Raw genomic sequence first — 24029 nt, forward strand, 5'->3', positions numbered from 1 at the left:
CGCCTTTAATCCCAGCACTCGGGAGGCAGAGGCAGGCGGATTTCTGAGTTCGAGGCCAGCCTGGTCTACGAAGTGAGTGCCAGGACAGCCAGGGCACACAGAGAAACCCTGTCTCGAAAAACCAAAAAAAAAAAAAAAAAATATCCACAGCCAAGCAGTGGTGTCACATGCCCTTGATCCCAGCACTTGGGAGGCAGAGAGATGGCTCTCTGTGAGTTCAAGGTCAGCCTGGTCTATATAATTAGCTAGTTCTAGGACAGTCAAAGCTACACAAAGATACCCTGTATTGAAAAACAAACAAAAATTCACTTTGTATTCAGTCTTCAATAAACATCAATCTTTAGTCCTTTATTGAAGATGGACTCTGGACTTAGCCTTGTGCTGGGTGGGTTCGGGGATAAAGAAGCAAAAGACAGACACTGACCAGTGAGTGAATCACTGGACCTTTCAATGTGACTATCAAATGATAATAAGTCAATATTCCCACATTTGGGCTTAGACAGGTGTGTTTGGTGACACCAGGCAGGACCTGAAGGCTATGTTAATACTTATACTGAGACTTTGAGACCTCAAAGTCAGTAAGAAGGTCTTTGGAAGTAAAAAAATCAGCTTGTTGGAAATGCCTGGCAGAGTCCTCTAGTAAAAATCTGAGGGAAGAGGCCAGAGATGTATCTTTGAAGGTCCCAGGACGGTCTCTGAATCTTGAGTCGGGAAATTGGCCTCAGTATTCGTTCCAGGTGTTTCTGAAGTCTAGTCACTGTGTGAAAGTGCCTATATACAAAGCCAAGAGCACAAAGTTGTCACTTTAGTCCTTGCTTCTTCAGTTTTCCAAAGCAGGCGGGTGAGTTTCCACAGCTCTTTCTTTTTGTTGTGACCTCAGATCAGCATTCCAGAATTTCTCAGAAGTCATAAGGTCCTTGAGAAAAAGTTATTAAAACGTCACTGCAGGACACTAGCGTCACTGAGTGTGAGGAGTGAGAAAGAACTAGACTTTCCGAGTTTAAAGATGATTTAGTCCTTACACAAAGGTGGGGCCCCAGGCGTGGGCCCTTGGACGGCTAGCCCCGGGACACCCCACGCGGCACGAAAGAGTGGTGGGGAATCCGGAGACAGAAACCAGCCAGAGAGCACAAGGACACCGGTGCGTGTCCACCTGGCGCGAGGCGTACAGGCCCCAGGACGCACACAGGACAGGGATAGGGAGGGACAGCCTGGGTAGTCTAGGAGAAGGAGGGGCGGGTGACAAATCCCCGCCTCTGATCCCTCCCAAGGTCCCGCCCCGCCGCGATTATAGCCGATGACTCAGGGCGGAGCTCCGCATCCAACCCACGGCGGCCGCCAAGTTCTCTGGATGGGACCAGAAGTTTCTAGCCGGCCAGTTGCTGCCTTCTCTTTATCTCCTCCTTCCCCTTTGGCAGCTAGGAGGCTATTTCCAGACACTTCCACCCCTCTTCGGCCACGTCACCCAGTCCTTTAATTCATAAAGGTGCCCGGCGCCGGCTTCCCGGACACATCGGCTACACAGAGGTGCCTGCACTCCACGACCTCGTGACCCGACCCGCGCCCTAGCTCTGCGCCCCGGGCGGACCCTAACCCAGCATGAGCGCCGCCACCCAATCGCCCATGATGCAGATGGCGTCCGGCAACGGAGCCAGCGATCGAGACCCCCTGCCCCCGGGCTGGGAGATCAAAATCGACCCGCAGACCGGCTGGCCCTTCTTCGTGGACCACAACAGCCGCACCACGACGTGGAACGACCCGCGTGTGCCCCCCGAGGACCCTAAGGTGAGTGGAGCTAGCCGTCCCACCTCGACGGCGAAGGGGCCTGGTCGAACCAGGGCTACGCGAGTCATCCCACCCCGCGCCCTGCTGCGCAAGGAGAGTCCTTAACCATATCCGCCTCGAACGGGCGTCGGGCCGCAGAGAGCCGCAGGCGGGGTGGCCTTGGACTGTAGCCAGCGAGGTGCGACCCGCGTGGTGACATCGGGTGGTTTTCCACAGCCTCTTGCGAAGGGCGAAGGACAGTGGTGGCCTGAGCTGCCGAGCGCCGCGTCCCAGGGAAGGGCGACCGGCCTGATGAGCGGCTGAGGCCCAGGCCAGGCCCGGCCGCCCCGCGCGCGTCCCGTGCTGAGACCCTGGGCTCCCTCCGGTGCTGATGGCGCACAGCCAGGATTGAAAGGCTGCTGAGTGGAGTCTCCTGTGGGGATTTCACTTTCAAGTTCAGAACTTAGTTGAGGCTTATCTTGACTTTACTGGATCTTAGGCATAGAGTGACTCAGGAGGCTCGAGTAAATAAGTTATTTTCCCCCATTAAACTTATTATTACTGGTCGAAATTGCTTTCAGTTAGAGAAAATTCTGATACTACCACTATTTTTTTTTTAAGATACTCTTTCTGACAGTTCCAAAACTAAAGATCAGACATTGTATCACCACACTTAGCCACTGCCTTAAGACTCACACTGGAGTGAAAGAATGTATTTTTAATGACGTGATTCCTTGCTGTTGTCCTTTTCAAATTCTGGAGTTTTGTTACCAGAAACAGCTGAGGAGTCTGGTGAACACTAGGTGTATGCTTCATTTGCATAGGTATTCAGGCTTGTGTACTTCAATCTCAAAAGCAAGAAAAATTGAAAATACAAATTTGGAATGAAGCCCGGCCTGGTTCAGGCCTGTCATCCCAGCACCCAGGAAGCTGTGGCGAGAGGATCTTGAGTTCAAGTTCTAGCCTGGGCTATATAATCGGAGTCTCTCTCTCAAAAGTTATTAAGTAATTAAGTTGGAATGAAACTAGCCTGTGTTGCAAAATAAGACCTTGTCTTTTTTTTAAAAAAAAAAAATCGATTGAACTGGGCAGTTGTGGCACACCTCTTTAATCGCAGCACTTGGGAGGCAGAAGCAGGCAGATTTCTGAGTTCAAGGCCAGTCTGGTCTACAGAGTTCCAGGACAGCCAGGGCTACACAGAGAAACCCGATCTTGAAAAACCAAAATAAAATAAAATAAAAATAAATTAAAATTCCATTGAATTTTGAATGAAGAACTTAAAAATACAAATTTAGGTAGGATTTTTTGTTTGTTTTGTTTTTCTTTTTTCTTTTTTTTTATTAGATATTTTCTTTATTTACATTTCAAATTGTATTCCCTTTCCTCATTTCCCCTCTGAAAACCCCCCTATCTCATTCCCCCTCCCCCTGCTCATTAACCCACCCACTCCCGCTTCCCTGTCCTGGCATTCCCCTACGCTGGGGCACAGAGCCTTCATAAGACCAAGAGCCTCTCATTGATTTCCCACAAGGCCATCCTCTGCTACATATTGGGCTGGAGCCTTGAGTCCCTCCATGTGTACTCTTTGGTTGGTGGTTTAGTCCCTGGGAGCTCTGGGGGTAGTGGTTGGTTCATATTGTTGTTCCTCCTATGGGGCTGCAAACCTCTTCAGCTCCTTGGGTTGCTTTGCTTTTCAAGACAGGGTTTCTCTGTGTAGTGTTGGCTGACCTGGAATTCACAGAGATCCTTCTGCCTCTGCTTTCTGAGGCATGAGCCACCACCACCCGGCCACGTAGGATCTTTGAAAATATAATTAACAGAAGTCATATTTAGCATAATGTTCAGTAATAATTTATGTACATTTGGTCCTTTCAAAATGAAAAGTTTGGTAAAGTAAATGCACTTTAAAATAGGACTCTATCCTCAACGGGAGGAGAGGCCCTTGGTCCCGTGAAGGCTCTATGCCCCAGTATAGGGGAATGGCAGGGCCAGGAAGCGGGAGTGGATGGGTTGGTGAGCAGGGGGAGAGGGGAGGGGATGGGAGTTTTCAGAGGGGAAACTAGGAAAGGGGATAACATTTGAAATGTAAATAAAGAAAATATCTAATTAAAAAAGGAAAAAAGAAAAAAAAATAGGACTCTACTTTGGGCCTGACCTGGTGGTACACAGCTTTAATCCCAGCTCTCGGAGGCAGAGGCAGGTGGATCTCTGAGTTCAAGGCCAGCTTAGTCAATAGAGAAATGTTGCCTTAAACAAACAAAACAAAACAAGAAGAAATACTCTAACTTATTACTTTCTGGAAAAAATAAAAGCAGTAAAGAGTTTATATATTGTTTGGTATTTTCAAAAACTGACCCAATTAAAAATGCTTTATAAATCATTAACTTAGAAAATTCTAGTTTTCTTTTTATGTGTATGGTGCAAAGGGATTGAACCCAGGGCCTTGAGAACTTCAGGCAAACATTTTCCTTATAACTATTGCTACAACTTTAGAATCCAGCAGTGAGCCACATACTTGGCAGTTTACATTTACAAGAAATTAATTGTATATTTATTTCTGGAAATTATTACTACAAGAGGCTGTAATTTGGGGTGGACATAATTGCATGTATCTTTGTGTGTGTGTGTGTCTATTTCATCCATTATTGGGTAAAAGATTCTCTTTTGAAACTAGCAGTCTTCAGACTTCATAGGGAATAGAAGCCATCTAGTGTGGTATATTTTGAGGCCTCCTTCCTCTGGCTACAGGCACAGTCTCCGCCCTCTGGCACCCGTCATTTGGGAGTGAAGATCAAGTTTGAGCTTATACATGCTGGTACTTAGCCAGCACGCTGGGATTTGCTCCAGCCACTAGGTAGCTACTAGGTAGACTAGGTTTCATAAATCTGCTCGAGATAAAAAAAAAACAAAACAAAAGGAATTTAACATTGCTCTTATCAAGCAGAAAGTACACAATATGAAATCAAGATGTCTTGGGCTTGAAAAAAAAATTGAAAATTTCACCATTATAGTTTTAAACTTGAAAGATCCTTAACAGTGTCCCCTTCCTTCTGTGTGAGGAAATGTAGAGAATTTAGGTGTGTTTCTGAAGGTCACCCATCTAGCACCAATAGCAGAAAGGAGGTGGGCCAAGTGGACTGACCAGTTAGAAGAGACTGTGTCTGTTCAGAAGTCAGCAGTGGCTTAATTTTTATGAAGCTGACACGTGCTGACCTGTGCTGTGCTAGCCTGGGTTTTGATGGTAGGCTGTGACTAACTCAGGAGAAGGGTGTCCTTCTCCAGATTCATTACTTAAGATAGACTTGCCAGCTTGGTACCAAAGCACAAATAGAAAATGAGCATTTCTGGGGAAGAATCAAATCCCTCAAGCTGTTGCTTGCTTTGAGTCTGGGGCTTCACTGCTTTTAAATCCATGCGTTGGTTGTCATAGAACATCCCTGTGACTGGGGCAGGCCAACAACTGGGAAGACCTTTAATATTTTTTGGGGTGATTTTGTTTTTGTTTGTTTGTTTTTTGGGACAGGGTTTCTCTGTGTAGTCCTGGCTATCCTGGAACTCTGTAGATCAGGCTGGCCTCGAACTCAGAGATCCACCTATCTCTCTGCCTTCCAAGTGCTGGGATTAAAGGCATCTGTCACCACTGCCTGACCACCTTTATAGTTTATATTAGAAATAGTCTTCTTTATTTTTATGTATATGTCTGCCCGTGTGTACCTGTGTTAGATTCCCTGGAGCTGGAGTTATGGGGCTTGTAAGCCAACTTGTGAATGCTGGGACTCAGACTCAGTCAGGTCCTTTTGAAGAACAGAAAGCACTCCTAAACGCTGAGCCATCACTCTAGCCCCTGAAATAAGCATAAGGAGAAAGCCTCTGCTTCTAAAACAAAGGCCTATCTGGGAGGAGCTAAGAGACCCTCAGCGTATCCCCCTTGCCTAGGGGATGCTGTCAGTCAATAAAGAGCCCTTTGCTGAGTTGGGACACCTGTGAAACCCTCTGGATGTTTACAGTCAAAGCTGACAAAGATGAGTCCCTCTCAGAAAGTAGGAAATCACCAGCCCTTGGTGCTGTAGTCAGTCCTAAGCTCTCAGAGTTGACTTTAGTTTTCTCTCATGTGGTTATAGCAAATCTTCTACCGCTGTTTTTATAGTAAACCAGTGACCCTCCGTGTCCCTTAGCCTGTTCCAGCTGGAGGCAGTGGTGTCCCCATGCAGACACCTCTCTGCAGCCACGCCACGCCTCCATCTTACTTTTTTTCCCCCGCACACTTGGCCTATCTACCAATCAGGGAGGTTCACACCAGCTGAGATTCCCTTCTGTAGAGAGGTTAGTGTTTACTTTGGAGTCTGGAGATGCATGAGCCCTTTCGGACCCTCCCCAACTTCTCTCTCCCATGAATAAACAAAGGCCCCTTACTAGGCCGACCATCCTGTTCACTTCTGTGGATCTGGGGATTCACGATCCTGGCAGTCTCCCAAGGTTTTGGCTCTTGGTTCAGTTCAGTTTTGTATCTTTGTGGCAGAGCGCACGTCATGGCGTGTATGTAGAGGTGAAAGGACAGCTTGGTGGGAGCGTCCACCATGTGGATTTTTGGGCAGAATTCGACCCTCAGAAGTGGCAGTAGGTGCCCTTACCGCTAAGCCATTTTGAATGCCCTCCAGGGGAACATTTTAAGAATATACACTGAGGGGCTGGAGAGACAGCTCAGCAGTTAATTACACTTGCTGCTCTTGCAGGGGACCTGGACTCACTTCCCAGCACCCGCCACATCAGGTGGCTCACTCCAGTTCCAGGGAACCTGATGCACAGACATATGTAGGAAAAAAAAATATGCACATAAAAGAAACATGATAAATCTTTAAAACGAATGCACTTTGTCGTTACTTGGCCCATCCTGTTCCCACCTCCTGTTGAGTAGGATTCTGGTGATTTTGTTTCTGCCATACTGGCCTCGAAAGCCACAATGACCCCTACCCGCTTTGGCACAGAGGGAGCCTCCTGCTTCACATCTGTCCTGCCGACACTCTCACGGTGCCCGGTTGCTGGAGGTGACTCGGGGTGTGGTATGCCTAGGGAGCTTAGATACCCTGTGAACAGTGGCAGTGTAAGGAGACTGCCTTCCACCCCAGGCCTGGAGCCTTTGCCTCCCATCTCTCTTCCAGCATCTCACCACTTTGTTCTCAATTCTGTGAGGAGAACCGTCCTCTCACAGAAAATTGGAGATGTTTTTGAGTTATGATTGGAGTGGAAAGACCCATTTATTCTGCTTCAGGCTCAGCAGAGCCTCCTGTTATCTCTCAAAAGATTAGGTCATTTTGCTCTCTCTCCATCGATCACCAGCCCCTGCGCCTCTTAGCAGAGTCAGGAAATGAGCAGCTCTTCTCACCCCTCCTCGCCTTGCCAGGCAGCTGCAATCAGGGCTGGAGAGCGGTGTGGTGGGAGAGGATCAGGAACACAGCCACTTTTGTGCCTCGGCAGGGTGTTCATCCAAGACCTTCATTTTCCCTCTAAAGAACAGCCTGTGTGTTTGGCTTGCACAAGAACTGACTGCGTCTCCCAGGACACCATTTGTCCCCCATTTTGTGAAGTAGATTTGCCCTTTGTGACGGTAGACTACATACACAGGAGAACTGTGGCTGCGTTTGACGTTAGCCAGGACTGGGAAAGCTTAAAATGTTGGATGCTGTCAGGGCCAGTGGTGAGTCAGAACGCTTCATACCACCCGTGAGGCCTGATTAGCAGTGTCCCGGCTTCTGCAATGGCAGGCACATGGCCTCCTTATATAAACCACTCTACATGTTTACTACTATTTATCGACATTTAATTTTTTTTTTTGTTCTGGTATCTTCCATTCAAAATAGGAAACCATACATGATCCAGACCTCCTCCTCCTCCTTCATGTTTTAATTTGGTCATAAATATATGAGAGGCCTTAGGTAGAAGAGCTGGGAGCTAAACACAGGTCTTGCTTCTCAAGAGCCTCAGAGACTCTTCAATATTGACAGACACTGAGTATCCTTGTAGGCCTGACAGTGCTGTTCTCCATCCCCTTCTCCCTGCTTTGCACATACATCCACTGTTGCCTCAGACCTGAGGGACCCCTTCCTAGCCAGGCATCAGATCTCTGCACTTTGCACACACAGAAGCTCAATTCTGTCCATCATCTGGCACACAGGAGTTTCTTTCTTTCTTTTCTTTCTCTCTCTCTTTTTTTTTTAGCCAATATTACAAAGACCTCCCTTATTTCTATGTTAAATATTTTTGGGCCTTTGGTAGCTTTGGGGGAAGCCAGGCAGTGCAATATTGTATGTGTGTGTGTGTGTCTGTGTGTGTGTGTGTTTAAAGTACTCTTTAAGTACTCCAGATAGCTCTCAGAGATAGAAACTATTTCATGATGCAGAAGGATGGACTTGGCTTGTGGCTCCACAGAAAGGCTGGCCTGGTGTTCCTGCTCCTGGTCCTGTAGAAATGTCAGACATACTTACTTGCCTCACCTCTCTCAGACCAGAAGCAGTCGCCTCTGCTCTAGATAGGCTTGACACTGCTCTAGTTTGGATCTCTTTTCTAAATGGTGGGCTCTCTTGCTTTGCCCTTTCGGCTCACAACCCACTTGAGAGGGTTCCAGGTAGAGTCTGTTTCGTCTCAGCAGCCTTGCTTTGCCTAGCATAATCTGTAGGTGCAGGACAATGGTTCAATGAAGTACAAACACAAAGTGGGTCTTTAGAAGCTCTTCGGCAATCCCTCAGCACAGTCATGTTGTCCCTAGGCTCCCAGATGGCCCCCAGGGGCTTGTCCTGTTAGTCACTTTCTGAACGGCCTTTTCTGTACAGAGGTCAGTGCTGACTCCCTGAGTCCGTCCTTAACAGCTCTGGAGAGGCTGTTTTGTTCCCATCCGTGACACAGCATCTTCATCAGGTCTGTAGGAGGGGGCTGGGAGCCAGCAGCAGCCAGACACTGCAGATCCGGAGCTGAGCAGACAGCGGCCGTGCGTGGCCCTGGCAAAGGAGTCTAATTATTTTTCTCTTGTGGCTGGCAGTAAGATCAGACACCCCGCATACAGAAATTCTTTACTGTCTATCCAGAATCACCAAGAATCACAAATTTCTACCTGTCTGCATCAGAGAGAGAGCCTAGAATAGGGATGGGTCTTTTGAACTAAGGTTAATTTCTCAGGCTGCTTACATCCAAGCAAGGCCCCCCTCATCTGAGGTGCAGCTGGAATGTCTCCCTCCACACACCCCTGTGCTTGATGACGGTGAAGCCACTGGTGACTCAGAATGGAGCCAGAAGTTTTAGCTTGCTGGTCCTGCCGTGACTGGGCCAGTGACTCAGCACCGCGCTGTCGCTCCCTGACCTGGAGCTCATCCAAACTGAATGTTTCAGGTCTGAGCCTCAGCCTAGGAAGAGATAGATGCTGTTGCTCTTGCTCTTTTTCTTCCTTCCTTCCTTCCTCCCTTCCTTCCTTCCTTTCTCCCCCCACCCCCCTCCCTGGCGAAGATGAAGGGTCTGAAGAGGTCACACACAAATGTCAACACACAGCATCCCAAGAGTAGCAGGCAAATGCTAGGGAAAGAGTTACGTAGCCAGCCTCACCTGACAGACCTAGGTTCTGGAGATCTTTAGCAAACTGCATGCCCTCCATTGGCATGTTTTCAAAGCTTGACTGGAAGAAGCCCATGTACCATTTGTAAAGGTGTTACCATGAAGTGGGAAGGTCTTTGTAGACAGGCATCCAGCTGACTTTCCCATACAGCCGACCTGGCCATGTTCGAGTCAGCCAACAGATAGGCCTCAAGTCCCATTTCTGACAAGCTTGTCCCAAATTTAGCTGATTCTCCCTTGGTGTCCAGATAGCCCTCTCCTAACCCTGACCTGGACTTCCTGTGCCCCTGTGAGGGTTGTATTCAGGTCCACAGTAACCTGGAACACAGTAGGGGATCAGGTGAAGGCTTCTGGACTTTCTGGGGCCTCCATCAGGCCCCTCTGCTTAATAGGTAGTTTTGTTGATGTATACCAGGGCAGACAAGAGGATGGAACGCAACAGTGTGCTGCATAGAAGGCTTCTTTATTCAGCCCGAGTTCCTTAAGAAGAGGTTGTCTGCAGTTGTCTCTGCAGTCCTGAGAACAATGCCAGGCAGGAAGCAGGAGCCCAGCTGATGGCTGGGAAGAAGGGGCTGAGAGTGTTAGTGTCAGAAGAGGCTAAAGGCTTTACGACTGAGACCATTGTGTTTTCTTCTTGTCTGAAACAAGATCATGGGAAGGAAGGCTGTGGAAATGTTCCAGACACAAGGAGGGGCTGTTATTGATCTCTTTAAATTCAGTTTGCTTCCCAGAATGGAGATTCAGGTACTTTTCCATCTGCATTGATTAAAGCAAGTGGTTTTCTTTTTCCTTTTTTTTCCTCTAACAGGAAGTAAGTACCTGATTTTTTTTTCCCCTGAAGCTGTGAGTTTAGGAGCCAAATGTTCCTTGATTGGGCTTCTCCACACAGCTGTGCCCCAGCTTCCCCTGTGACTTGAAGTCCATCTCATTCCTATATCTGCCAGATGGAATACCAGGGGAGGGTTTCAGGGTTGGGAAAGTGAAAAGCTGAGGCAGGCTACGGGTCCCCAGCACTCCCTCCAGTAGCTGCTAATGGTTATCCTTGTCCTAGGACCATGTGTGGGCTCCTCTGAGGGGGATACAGTAAGGATGTTGGGATGCCAGCAGATGCTGTGCTCCCAAACCAACCTTCACTCCGTTTCTGGATGTGTGAGGTAGCATTTACACGCTGTTTCCCAGCAGAGAGGTTTTGTGTGTATAAGCTCCTCCCCCGAGTAGCTGACTAGCCTCTTTGAAAGAAGAGAGCTCAGGGCTTAGGTTTTTTAGGGTACTTAGTTGGCCCTGTTTACGTCCTGGTTGGTTTTGAGCATAGACAGTAGCATTCTTGCTACCCAATCTCTAAAGGCTGAGACAAAGGCTCTTCTACCTCTAACAGACTCGTTACTAATCGAGAACTGGGTTTTGCAATGTTAGGCCCAACCTCTTAGTCTACATCAGTAACTGGAATGAAGGCACACGATTGTGTAGGGCAGGGAGTAACTTAGTGTTTACAAAGACTTTCTCATGCCTTACTTCACTATGTCTTTCAAAAACAGCCAGTTGAAGTGGCACATGCCTAATCCCTAGGCTTGGGAGATAAGAGGCAGGAAGATCATGAGTTCAAGACCATCCTCATGTACATAGCAAGTTCAAAGGCAATCAGAACTTTGTGAGACTCTATTTAAAACATAACAAAACAAAAACCGTTAGAACCCCCTGGAAGGTAAGGGAATTTTATAGCTGAGAAGCTGAGTCTGTTATAGCAAAGTCTGTCCAAGGCTGATGAGCTACAGGGAAGTGTTGGGAGCCCAGGATGGCAGCTTATAGACCAGGACTCCTGCCCACTCATTTCTGTTTATATAGACACAGCTGCAAAGACAAGCACTACAGGTTTCATGTTCTAAAACACAGGGGCATCCCTTTTATTGATCCTAGGATAAAGTGTTTCTATTTGAATAACTGGCATATCAGAGCACGCTTCTAATCACTGTGAACTCATAGTGACCTGTGACTCACAGTTTTGTGTCCAACACAGACCTACTCTGTCTTTTTTTTTTTTTTTTTAAGATTTCTTTATTATATGTAAGTACACTGTAGCTGTCTTCAGACACTCCAGAAGAGGGAGTCAGATCTCGTTATGGATGGTTGTGAGCCACCATGTGGTTGCTGGGATTTGAACTCTGGACCTTTGGAAGAGCAGTCGGGTGTTCTTACCCACTGAGCCATCTCACCAGCCCCTCTGTCTTATTTTTTAAAAGATTTATTCACATTTATTTTTGTTTTTCATATGTGTTGTGAGTGTACACTGGTGCATGGGGGTCTGCCCACTTGCAGAGGCCATATTGGCTCCCTTGGAGCTGGAATTACAGGCTATTGTGTGACACCAGATGTGGACGCTGGGAACTGGATCCTGGTCCTCTGCAACAGCAGGCACGGACTCATACTGCTGAGCCATCTGTTCAGCCCCAGAACCTTTTTGATTTTTTTGAGTTCCAGAACAAAACCTATCTCATTGGAGGTGCTGTGAGTGGACTTGAGTAGTGTGTGGGTCTGGCTTCTTATTCCAAATTTGCCCCAAATCTCTTAAGCCCACCAGAAGTGGTAGAGAGCCAGTGTAGCTCAGGAGGAGCTAGGAATCACTGTGAGCTTGGTTGTGGCTGCTTATGTAGCACATTAATAAGAAGTCATTTATGTGGTCTCTCGGACAAACAAAAGGCTGTGCTGAGTGATTGCAGCCCAGGCGTCTGTGGAGGTGAAAGTGCTGTTCTAAGGCTCCTGCCTGATGGAGGCGTGCCAAGTTGCTTCATTTCTGCCGAGCTCCTGACTCTACCAGGAGTCCCACAGTCTCTCTTTCAAGCCTCTGCCTCTCTCATTGGTGTTAGAAGTTTTGAAGTATTGTTAGTGAAACTCAACAGCTGACCTGGGTGAGAGCACTTCTGGCCTAAAAACCCAGTTAATGGAATCGTGTTCTACTTAAAACTCCAGGGCTCTAGTTGGAGGTGCTGATCACCGCCATTGCTCCTGTTACCATGGTAACGGGAGCTGTGGTTTGTAGGCATCAGGCCAGCTTTTGTTCTGTTTTGTTTTTTGGTTTTGTTTTTTTTTTCAAGTCCACTTGATTAAGAGCCAGGGCTATTAAGCCCATTCCCAAGGTTTGGAGGGCCACCTAATCAATGTTCAGAGAACCAGCTATGGTTGGGTCAAAGGTGAACTGTTCACGGTGTCTGTGACAATGAGTGTGCCAGCAAACCATGAGCTGTCTCCCTAACAAGTGCCCAAGAGCTGTCCCCCACCATGCTTCTAAGACACGAGGGCAGTGGGTGGGGTTGAGCCTTGTCTTAATTTGGGATATAAATTTTGGGGTACTTTGAGTTCCTGCAATTTCTGACAAACTCAGGCATGCTCATGGTGGTATGGCCATAGATGAGTTCTAGCAATTTCTGGTGCATACCTCAGTTCCTTTCTTCTTCATGCCAGCCCCCTAGGCCCTCTCACCCCAGTCAAATAAGGGGTGCTTGGAATGGAGGTAGAGCTTCCATTGTTTTTATCTTTTCCGGGCTGCTCCATTGTCTCCTACAGTCTGAGAACCAATACTTTGTAGACTATTCCTGAGCCCACCCCTGAATTTTATAGCTAAGAAAGCAGGTGTGTGGACTGTTCACGTAGCACATGGGTGGGGCGGGAGGCAGGCCAAGTGCAGTCTTTCTGTCAGTAACTTTGCATTTATTGCAAACCTGCAGAAAAGCCCAGTACTCACTAAACTCAGCCTATCTCCAGACTTTCTCTAATAATAATGTCTTGTGCCTGAAAGGGCACATTTTGGCTCACTCAGTATTGATTTTTCCCCCCTAATTATTATTCTGGCTTTCTCTTGGAGTTGTGTGGTGCCCTTAGATAGCCTCAGGATTTTAATGCAGTATGCAAACACCAGTAAAATTAACACATTCATTTATCAGTTAATGTAGTCAGATAAGAAAGCCAGACCCTGAGGCTCTCATTTCCTAATTAGAATTTGTATGTCTTCCTGGCAACCTCAGCCAAAGATAAGAATAACTAGCTTGATCTGCAGGGAGGTCACAGAAAGAGGGGGAGACTCACTGGCATCTGCTTCGTAGCTGTGCTTGTGCCCTGTCCCTGTTGTGTGATGTTACAAGCACTGCCTCCCCCAACCCAGATAGAGAAGATTCCTGGGGCCCCCGGTTGCAGGGCTGGAGAGATGGCTCAGCAGTTAAGAGCACTGGATGCTCTTCCAGAGAAGAGTGGTTAATTCCCAGCACCCCATAGTGGCCCACAACTATTTGTAACTTCAGCCCCCGAGGATCCAGAGCTTTCTCCTGGCCTCTGAGAGTACTGTGCACACATGGTCCTCATTCATGCAGGAAATACAAACTCTAAAACATTTTTTAAAATTAAAAAAAAAAAAAATCAAAGTCAGGCCTGGAGTCGCACCTGTAATCCTGTACCCTGGTGACTCAAACAAGAAGATGGGAAATTGAGATCAGCCTGGGCTACAATGTGAGGCCCTGTTGCAAACATCCTCGCCATAGTTCCATAGGGTGCCTGTGGCCTGCTTTGTTTTACAGAAAAGAAAATGAAGGCTTGCAGGGGTAAGGGATTGATCCATGCTCAGTAATCGGTAGTAAAAACGGAGCTTGGGTCCTAGCTAGGTTAGCCTCCCTGTGGGACAGCCCCACATTCCCCTGGTACCTCAGCCTCCCCTGCGCTTCAGGTGTTTCCTGTTTGTTCCATGCATTGACTTGTCTAATATTTGAACAGGGTCCCATGTCGTCAAGGCTGACCTCATACTCATTATGTAGCTGGAGATGACCTTGAACTTGTGACTTTCCTGTTTCTGCCTTTTTAGTTTGTTTGTTTTTTCGAGACAGGGTTTCTCTGTATAGCCCTGGCTGTCCTGTAACTCATTTTGTAGACCAGGCTGGCCTCGAACTTAGAAATCCACCTGCCTCTGTCTCCCAAGTGCCGGGATTAAAAGCGTGCGCCACCACCGCCCCGCCTGCTTCTGCCTCTTAAGTGCTGGGGTTGTATATATGTGCCTGGTTTTATAGGATAGTTGGGGTTGAACCCAGGACTTCCTTACATACTACCAAGGGTCACATCTTGTTGCTTTGATCACTCCTGGGGCCTATCTGAATAGTAGCTTGATGTTCACCGGAACTTGTAGATGAGGCTAGCTCAGGCCTTCTAGGTACCTGGATGTGAGGAGTAGGTAGTGGCTGAGGCTCTGCTCGTGGCCAGAACAAACAGTAAACTCCAGGAAGTCCCCAGAGAACATATGACAGGACTGTACAAAGTCTGATTTCAACTGGAAAGAAGGGTCCTGTCCCCAAGAGTAGACACACTGCCTAGAAAACATGTTATGACAGGATTCTTCATTGTCTCTTGCCAGTTCCCCATGGTGTACGCCTCCGATCAAGAACTGGGCCCTTTTCTCTGTGTGAGGCCTGGATCTACTCCCAGCTCTTGGGTGACCTGAGAGTTAAGCAAGCTAAAATAACGCTGGTGTCCCGAGCACGTGGGGATTCTAATCTGAGAGTACCAAGTGCCTGTCTGCCCCTCTCCCCAAGGACACAGTGACACCCTTGCCTTTTCTGTATTCTGGAGGCCCTCCAGGGGCAAGGTCTCAGCAGGAGAGAGGCTGAAAGGGGCACCTTCCAGGGTCAGCCACCTGGTGTCTAGATCTGTATATAAATATAAGACATGGCAGAATTAATGGTCTTTTCACTCAAAATGCAAAGCAACCCTCAGGGTCTGACCTCAGCCTTTGCCCAGTTCTGCAGCTGTAGAAGTTGACACCCTGGGCTCACAGATTCCCAGCTTTTTTGACATTTTGTTTGTCATTTGGAGAGCTACCTCCCTGAAGAAGGCTCACCCTCCCAAACACTACCCTAGTGGGATCTGTACAGGTGACACAGCCAGCTCCCTCGTCTGTGGAAGGACTCTCCTGTTCAGGGGACACTGGGAGGCAGAGTTGCACAGACTCTGGTTGGAGAGAGATGTCCTTGCCCAGTGAGTGGCTGACTGGCCTCAGTGTCTGAAATAAGATCTGCCCAGAGGTACATCTGGAACTTGGCCTTCTCAAGGGTCCCAAAATAGCCAGGCCTCTAAAGGGACAACTTCATGAGAGGACACAGAAAGGACCCCCAACTGCCCTCGGGCCAAACAGGGTTTATTGTACCGAATGAGGAAAGGTTCTGTGGTGCTTCTTCAAAATGTGCCAAGGAACTGTTTACTGGGAGCCCTGAGACAGAGCACTGCTGCTAGTGTAGAGAGAGATGAGCTCAGCTGCCTCCCTGTTGAGCGCAGACAAAGCACAATGTGGGACAGGTGGACAGCAGAGTATCCAAAGGGGAAAACTGATCAAAGGCAAGGAAGAGTCTAACTAGACTGACCTAACAGGATTCTGACCATCCAAGGGTGATGGACAGACATCTGGGGAGGATTGGAGGTGGCCAGACCTGGGATATTCACCATGGTGGGTTGGGAACAAGGGGGTTCTGGTTGGCTTGATTTAGCTGTTCTTTTGCAATAGCTGGATTTTACAAGGAAACGCGTAGCTGGGCCTAGGAGAAAGCCCTGTAGCCTTGCTATGAAGTTAGCCAGGCGGAGACTCTTAGGAGTTGGCCTTGTAAGACTGGCGAGTAATCCCCTGGTTTTGTTCTCTTCTTGCACCACTTCTGCATTCCAGTGCATCTCCTTTCCTACAGCTTGTTCTAAAAATAGTTCCAAGGAGCTAGCTAGCTCCTGAAACACACACACAGATTACACACCACACACAGAGCACACACAGTACATGCACAGAACACACAACACACAAAATAGCACAGACCACATACCACAGAGCATACACGACACACAGAGCACAGACAACACACACAGCACACACACAGAGCACAGACAACACACACAGCACACACACAGAGCACAGACAACACACACAGCACACNCACAGCACACACACAGAGCACAGACAACACACACAGCACACACACAGAGCACAGACAACACACACAGCACACACACAGAGCACAGACAACACACAGAACAGCACATACACAGCACAGCACATACACACAGAACAGAGCACAGACAACACACACACAGCACACACAGAGCACATGCTTACATTCTTTTCCAGAAAGATTTTCAAGCTACGTTCTGTATTGATCAAATACAAACTGTGCAGATGAGAAATATTGGCAGCTGAGAAGTCTGCTCTGCTGTAACTGGAGTTGAATCTTCCTGGGATCACCTGGCTTCACCCTCTGAAGATGCTCAGGGGTGGTTTGCCACTATCTGCTGTCTACGCTGCTGTCACCCAGGAAAAAAACCTCTCTCCCCACTGTGAGAAACAGACCTCCCTCTCTTGTACTTCAAATACTTTGACTCCTTGGTGTGCCTTGAGACAGGTTTTAGTATATAGCCCTGACCAGCCTGGAGCTCACTTTGTAGACCAGAATGGCCTCAGAGTCACAGAAACCTGACCACTTCTACTTCTCCCAGGTCCTGGGATTAAAGACATGACCACCATTTCCAGTCCCCCCTAAACCTTGAAGTGCCGCTCACACAGTAGACTGGGACTCTGGAGAAAGCAGAGCAGTGGAGTGGTCTGGCCCCCTGTGCTCAGCCTGGCTGAAGTGTGAGGCCCATGTCACCCCGGAAGATCCGAGACCCTCAGCACCACCCTCCTACTCAGGGACTGCTCTGCCACATTTCTAACCAGTCTTTGTTCCTCCTTACTTTGTTAGGACACTGCATCTTCTGCCAACGGCCCTTCCCGAGATGGCTCCCGCCTGCTGCCCATTAGGGAAGGCCACCCCATATACCCCCAGCTCCGACCAGGCTACATTCCCATCCCCGTCCTCCATGAAGGCTCCGAGAACCGGCAGCCCCACCTTTTCCATGCCTACTCCCAGCCTGGGGTGCAGCGATTTCGAACCGAGGCCGCAGCGGCCGCTCCGCAAAGGTCCCAGTCTCCTTTGCGTGGCGGCATGACAGAAGCCACCCAGACAGATAAACAGTGTGGACAGATGCCAGCAACTGCAGCAACTGCAGCATCTGCAGCAGCTCAGCCCTCGACTGCCCATGGACCTGAGGTAAGAAGAGACCCAGAGACCCAGTCTGTGCTGGGCCAGCAACCTGCCTGGTAGTACCCAGGGCTCATAGCCTGCAGCCTCAGTGGTTCTCGTTGGAGAGGTGGTTGGCGGCCTCACATTGTCCCCGTATCTTACGCCTGTATTTTTCAGATGGCCAGAGATCACATGGCTTATTTCTGTAGTAGAAGAATTGGCACCAACATGGTAACTGCATGATCGAAATGCATAGCGGTAGGGGCCTCACAGCTCGGAGCAGCTGCCTCGCTTCCTTCATCAGTGTTCCTATTCACACTGGGCTCCCTGCTTCACAGAGAGTGCAGAGTTACTCTGTTCAGTCCTTTCGGGTGGACATCAACCATTTGGACCTAAGCTGGAGATAAATTCAGAATGGCAGCTCTGTCTTCAGGGCGTGCCACTAAAGGAAATCCAGTGTTAGGTCAGAAAGGCGATAACTTTAGCCCTGAGGTTCACCATTTCGAGGTTTGTCACTAGTGAAAGGGTATTGCTCATTCAGTTCTGAGTTGAGGTTGTGGCCGACAGATGGGGTAGGGTTGCTAAGCAGTTATGCCCTCCTTTTCCGTCCTCCTCTCTGCAGCGCGTCCCCTGGGTCCGTTGGCTTTGTTGCTGAGGATGAGCCCTCATTTCCTGCATGCGTCAGAGTCCTGATTGTTTTTAGCCTCTACTTGTGTTCACCTTCACCATCAGGGGTGAAAAACCCCTGTGTGGTACTGGAGATCTCTGTCCTTTCTCGGAGATGTGTTTCCTACATCTGTACTGTTCCTCCGGTACAAGTCAAAACAACATCAGAGATATTAGAAAATTTAAGCCAACAAGGCCTTTAGTGGCTAACCACCTGGAGAGCAAGCTCCCTCAACCTTCTAGATGACTAGAAAGATAGATTAGAACAGAAAGGGACCTGGCCTGCACCCAGACACAGGCAGCTCCCAGATGCTTCACTGCATTCTCCAATAAGAGGTTAAGCGGAAATAAGGAGACATTCAATAACAACAAACACAGCGGCCCACACCCTTCCTGGGCATGCTGCTGCCTGCCAACGCACAGGCACAGATGTAGCCAGTTAATCCTCAAAGCAACCGTGGGGTGGGTAGGCAGGCTGCCCTTTTCCCATATTTCAGGCAAGGCGCAGAGAACGGTCGCGCTTCCGAGTGTTTGAACCCTGGTTCTTTTATTTTAGAGCTCTGGGAGCCTGTGTGGGCTAGGCAGGTGCTCTCCCGAGGAACTGTGTCCCCAGTCCTCGAGGTCTTAATACTATATTTGTTAAGTGGAGTGGTGCTGGAGATTGAAACCAGGGACACACTGAGCACAGAAGGACACACAGCCAGTATCCTCACACTTTGAAAATGTTTATAGCAGGAGAGCTTTGTGGGGATGTGTTGTCCTGGCCAGGTGGTGTCTGGTGGCTCCAGGGCAGCAGGATCATTCACTCGTGCCCTTTGTCTCTTGCAGCGATCTCAGTCTCCAGCTGCCTCTGACTGCTCATCCTCTTCCTCCTCGGCCAGCCTGCCCTCCTCCGGCAGGAGCAGTCTGGGTAGCCATCAGCTCCCCAGGGGCTACATACCCATCCCCGTGATACATGAGCAGAATATCACCCGGCCAGCAACCCAGCCCTCCTTCCACCAAGCCCAGAAGACCCACTACCCAGCTCAGCAGGGTGAATACCAGCCCCAGCAGCCTGTATACCACAAGATCCAGGGTGATGACTGGGAGCCCCGGCCGCTTCGCGCTGCGTCTCCATTCAGGTCACCTGTCAGAGGTGCTTCCAGCCGGGAAGGCTCGCCAGCCAGAAGTGGCACACCGGTTCACTGCCCATCTCCCATCCGTGTGCACACAGTGGTTGACAGGCCTCAGGTATGGAGGGTCATTAGTTGACAGCAGTGCAGATGGCTAAGGCAGGCTGAGAGGTTCTGCAGATGCCCTGGGATTCCTCAAAGCTCGGTCTCATCAGCATAGCACAACTGGAGACAAGCAGAATTCTAGAAGTTTCTGGTCAGGGACTGTTGAACCGTCCGTAGTCTCCACGGCTTTTTCCATTGCAGCTGCTCTAGGGGCAAAGGGGAGCCTGTGGTAATGCTGTCAGTCACTCTCCCCTCTATGACCAAGTTCCTTAATGGGCACAGTACCTTTCCTGGTCTTTCCCACCCCCCCCCACCCACCCCCGCTCTTACTCCAACCACAGTGTACATTGTTTCTATTTCTATTCTACCAGGCATTCTCTTGATCCCTCTGGGCATTGCTCAGGCCCTAGTTTCTCCCTTCAAGGCAACTCCCTCCATGCCTTGCACCAAGTTCTTTAGGATTCAGTTTGTGATTGTTCTGTGCAGACCAGATGGCCCTCTTATCTCTTAAGCTCTGAGCCTGACAGCAAGGGACCTTGTCTGAGACATTCCCCCACCCCTTTTGCAGTAGGGTACTGTGGTCCCTGGCTGGCACATTAGTGGACAGTAGTGAAAAGCCATCCTGGTGTGTTGGATATCATGGGCACAGCCCTGCTTATCCTGCAGTGAAGCTAGGGAGAGATGTTAGGGAAACCCAACAGCCTGCAGCTCAGAGGGCAGGACACTCAGTGTCACTGGGCTCCCGGTTGTAACACTGAACAGTCAAATTGCTCTTTGTCATAGTTTTTAAAATGAAATCTCCCTGCGAGAGATTTCCAAAAATCCAAAGGCGGAATGTCTTTCTCTTACAAACAGTGATAATATCTACTCCTGGGACAGGAAACCCTCCTTTTTGTTTGTATCTGCACATGTTGTGCATGCCTGTGTGTGGTACATGTTTTGGGCGTGTCCATGCACATCCTTGTGAAAGCCCATGGTTGATGTGAGTCTTCCTTGATCAGTGGCTACCTTTAACATTGACGCAGGGTCTCTCCCTTGAACCCAGCGCTTGCCAGTGCAACTAGTCTAAGTGGCCAGATTGCTTCACCGGTTGGTTATCTTATCTCTGCTTCTGGAGTGCTGGGATTTCAGGTGGACCACCACACCCATCCAGCCGTCTCCTGTGTGCCCTGGGGGATGCAAACTCTGGCCCTCACACGAATGCAGCAGGTGTTTGACCTGCTGAGTCACCTCCCCTGTACTGTCTTTAGCTTTTTTTATTTGGAAACAATTTCAACCTTTCTGAAGACCTGTAAGACTCACACACAGAAGACCTGTGTGCTTTTCAGAGCTCCCTGTTGTGCTTGGCTTTGTGGAGACAGTCTCTCATACAACCCAGGCTGGCTCCAGAGTTGCTGTCTGTCTGAGGATGACTTTGAACTTCTGATCGTCCTGCTTTTGTTTCCCTCGTGCTGGGGTTACAAGGTGTACCACTGGGTTGGGGTCATGTGGTGCTAGTATCAAACCCGAGGCCTTTTACACACTATGCAAACACTGGCAATTGAGCTGCATCCCCGAGTGCCCCTGCCACCCCCGGGAATGCTCGCTGCTGTCATTTTCTGTCACTTCTTCCTCTACCATCTGCTTACTTGAACTGCACGAGACTTACTTGCAAATATCATGGCCTTTTACTTCTGGATACTTCAGCAAATATTTTCCCTAAGAAATACGACCATAGTAGGATGGCCAGATTCCGGAAATTGAATACTCTTCCAATAGTGTATTATCCAGTTTGCCATCCACTTTCAAATTTCCTACCCAGCACTTTCCCATGTTGGGATCTGATCCAGGAGTGGAAACACTGACTTTAGACGCCACTTCTCTTTAGTCTCTGGCACAGTCCCTCGGCCTCTTAATGCTTTCATGACCTTGACATTTCTGAAGAGCAGGGGACATCCTTTCCCTAAGTTTACCCTCACACAGCCTTCCATTGCTTTTAAAACCCACAGTGGGAGGGCAGCCGGGAGGCCTGGTGAGGAGTGAGGGCTGATGCTGGGCAGAAAGCGTTTGGTGGAAACAGAGCACGCCAGTGAGATAGCCACCCACTCAGGATCCATCCTTGGATTTTGTAATCCCAGGACAGGGCTGTCCATGTTTCCTGTAGTCAGCGAGGGAGTATTTAGTCCTAGTTCGACCTCTATTGACCTTGATCGAGGTAGCCTTTCTTTTACATCTTGTTCAAAGAACCTTTTTTTTTTTTTTTTTAAGAACTTTCAAGGATTTAACTTATCTGACCATTAAAGTAAAATTAATACTTTTACTTGGGATGAAGTAGCTCAACATTTCCTCCCAGTTGATGAAGCTGGGGCATTGTAAGGGTTTTGGAGTCTAAGTATTCATTTAGATACTAGAAGAGCCCTATTCGGTTCCAGTTTGGAGCATAGTTTATATTTTAAAATATGACCTTGATCTCCAGTCCCTGGAAGGGCTGTGCAGCCAGATGCCAGGGTAAGGCATCATATCACAGCATTGCATCAATATGCAGGGCCTGAATTCCTCCAGGGTTAACTATTTCAAGCATCTAGCTTATTTTCAAAAAACAAACAACAAAATGGTCTGAGCAGAAACCACTAGGCTGTTACAGGTCACCTTGAAAGGGCACCCGGGAGCTGAGACCTTATACAGCAAGACCCGAGGCAGCATCTCTGGCCCAGGGCTGAAATGCAGTCAGTCAGAGATTGCTCTGAGCAAACCCTACTGAGAGCCAGCATGCTGTTTCATTTTTGAAAATTACAGTGGCTTATTTTTCCTTGTCTGTAAGGCTGTCACCTCTCTACAGAAGGCAAGCAGGTAGCAAGCCAATCAGTGGAGGCTTAGCAGATAATTTGGTCGCATTCATAATCAACATCCAGTTTGCATTTCAGCTATTGGCTGCCTTTAAAAAGGTCTCATTATGGGCATAGAGAAATGGCTCAGCTCTTGATTAAGTTTGGTTCCCAGCGCCTGTGTGGGTGCCTCATAGCTTCTTGGAGCTTCAGTTCCAGGATATCTGACTCCCTCTTCTGACTTCCAAGGACAGATAACATACACACAGATCTCATATACATAAATAAAAAATTTCTAAATCTTTTTTTTTTAATGAACATCATTTTCTAAGCTCTGTGGATAAAGAGCTTGCAAGTCTGACAGTCTGAGTTCAGTTCCCAGAACCCACGGAGAGGAAGGGTAGAACTCTCTGCAGGTTGTCCCCTGAGGGCCATGTGGACATGGGGCACAAGATCCTGCAAACATACAATTTAAAAAGTTATTTCCAGCTTTCTTGCTTTTATTTCTTCTTTATTTCTTCGCTTGCTATTAACCATGAATTATTGCTTTAGACAGTTATTAAAAGTTGATGTCCTCTTTTTTTCAACAGCCCATGACCCATCGAGAGCCTCCACCTGTTACCCAACCCGAAAACAAACCAGAAAGTAAGCCAGGCCCAGCTGGACCAGATCTCCCTCCTGGACACATCCCCATTCAAGTGATCCGAAGGGAGGCAGACTCTAAGCCTGTTTCCCAGAAGTCACCTCCTCCTGCTGAAAAGGTGGAAGTGAAGGTCTCCTCTGCCCCAATTCCTTGTCCTTCTCCCAGCCCCGCTCCTTCGGCTGTCCCTTCTCCCCCCAAGAATGTGGCTTCAGAACCGAAGGCGGCCCCCAGCCCTGCCCCTGCAGAAGCTGCAGCCCCCAAATCAGGAGAAGCCGAAACGCCCCCTAAGCATCCGGGTGTGTTGAAAGTGGAAGCCATCCTGGAGAAGGTGCAAGGGCTGGAGCAGGCTGTAGACAACTTTGAAGGCAAGAAGACTGATAAAAAATACCTGATGATCGAAGAGTATTTGACCAAAGAACTGCTGGCCCTGGATTCCGTAGACCCTGAAGGACGAGCTGATGTGCGGCAGGCCAGGAGAGATGGCGTCAGGAAGGTTCAGACCATCTTGGAAAAACTCGAGCAGAAAGCAATTGATGTCCCAGGTCAAGTACAAGTCTATGAACTCCAGCCCAGCAACCTTGAGGCCGAGCAGCCACTCCAGGAAATCATGGGTGCCGTGGTAACTGACAAGGATAAGAAAGGTCCTGAAAACAAAGATCCACAAACTGAAAGCCAACAGCTAGAAGCCAAAGCAGCCACGCCTCCAAATCCCAGCAGCACAGCAGACTCGGCTGGCAACCTGGTGGCTCCCTAGTGTCCCCTGGGACCATGCTGTAGAGACTTTTAAGTTGCATGCACTGCGGAACTTGCAGTCAGCTGGCTGTCATTATTCATAGCCGCTTGGTATGCAGTAACTTGGGGTGGAGGTAAAACACTAACAAAGGGGGCTTTTCTTCCATAGTCTATTCTGTATAAATAATAAGTTGCCTGTTCCAGAAGTCTAACCCTAACCCCTCTGCTTGTCTGGGACCCCTTTCTATGCATGGGTACAATGATTTAGCCGTGGCTGTGGGCTATCTTCCTGTTAGCCTTGGACTGAAGGGGTTTTAGGTTTTGATGTGTAGGAAGAGTGTTACAGGAATAGGGAACCTGTTTTTGGAGACATGTTGTCATTTTGATGAGATAACCTTCATCTCATTACTGAAATATCTAACTTCAGCTAGAATGAGCTATGCAAGGAGCCATAGGAATAGCTATATGTTGGAATGGCTTTAATGTTGTTACATTGGGAGGGGGGATGGAAAATAAAGTGATTATATAACTCTCAAAA

The 24029-nt window shown here is 48.5% G+C and overlaps 1 protein-coding gene across 1 annotated transcript; it reads left to right on the forward strand.

Annotated features, from left to right (window-relative positions):
• Window positions 1-1122: 1122 nt before the first annotated feature.
• Window positions 1123-24029, forward strand: Bag3 (BCL2 associated athanogene 3). Its single transcript, XM_021168879.2, has 5 exons — window positions 1123-1141; window positions 1487-1785; window positions 17109-17456; window positions 18924-19325; window positions 22707-24029. The coding sequence occupies exons 2-5, from the start codon at window positions 1600-1602 to the stop codon at window positions 23511-23513; spliced, it is 1743 nt and encodes a 580-aa protein (XP_021024538.1). The 5' UTR covers window positions 1123-1141; window positions 1487-1599; the 3' UTR covers window positions 23514-24029.

Source organism: Mus caroli, chromosome 7 (assembly GCF_900094665.2).
Source record: "Mus caroli chromosome 7, CAROLI_EIJ_v1.1, whole genome shotgun sequence".
Lineage (NCBI taxonomy): Eukaryota > Metazoa > Chordata > Mammalia > Rodentia > Muridae > Mus > Mus caroli.

Bases quoted from the DNA above. Each gene is read 5' to 3' on its own strand.
- Bag3 (XM_021168879.2), top strand. From the start codon at position 1,600: ATGAGCGCCGCCACCCAATCGCCCATGATGCAGATGGCGTCCGGCAAC. The intron at 1,786-17,108 runs GTGAGTGGAGCT...TTACTTTGTTAG, and splicing joins TGCCCCCCGAGGACCCTAAG to GACACTGCATCTTCTGCCAA. The intron at 17,457-18,923 runs GTAAGAAGAGAC...TGTCTCTTGCAG, and splicing joins CGACTGCCCATGGACCTGAG to CGATCTCAGTCTCCAGCTGC.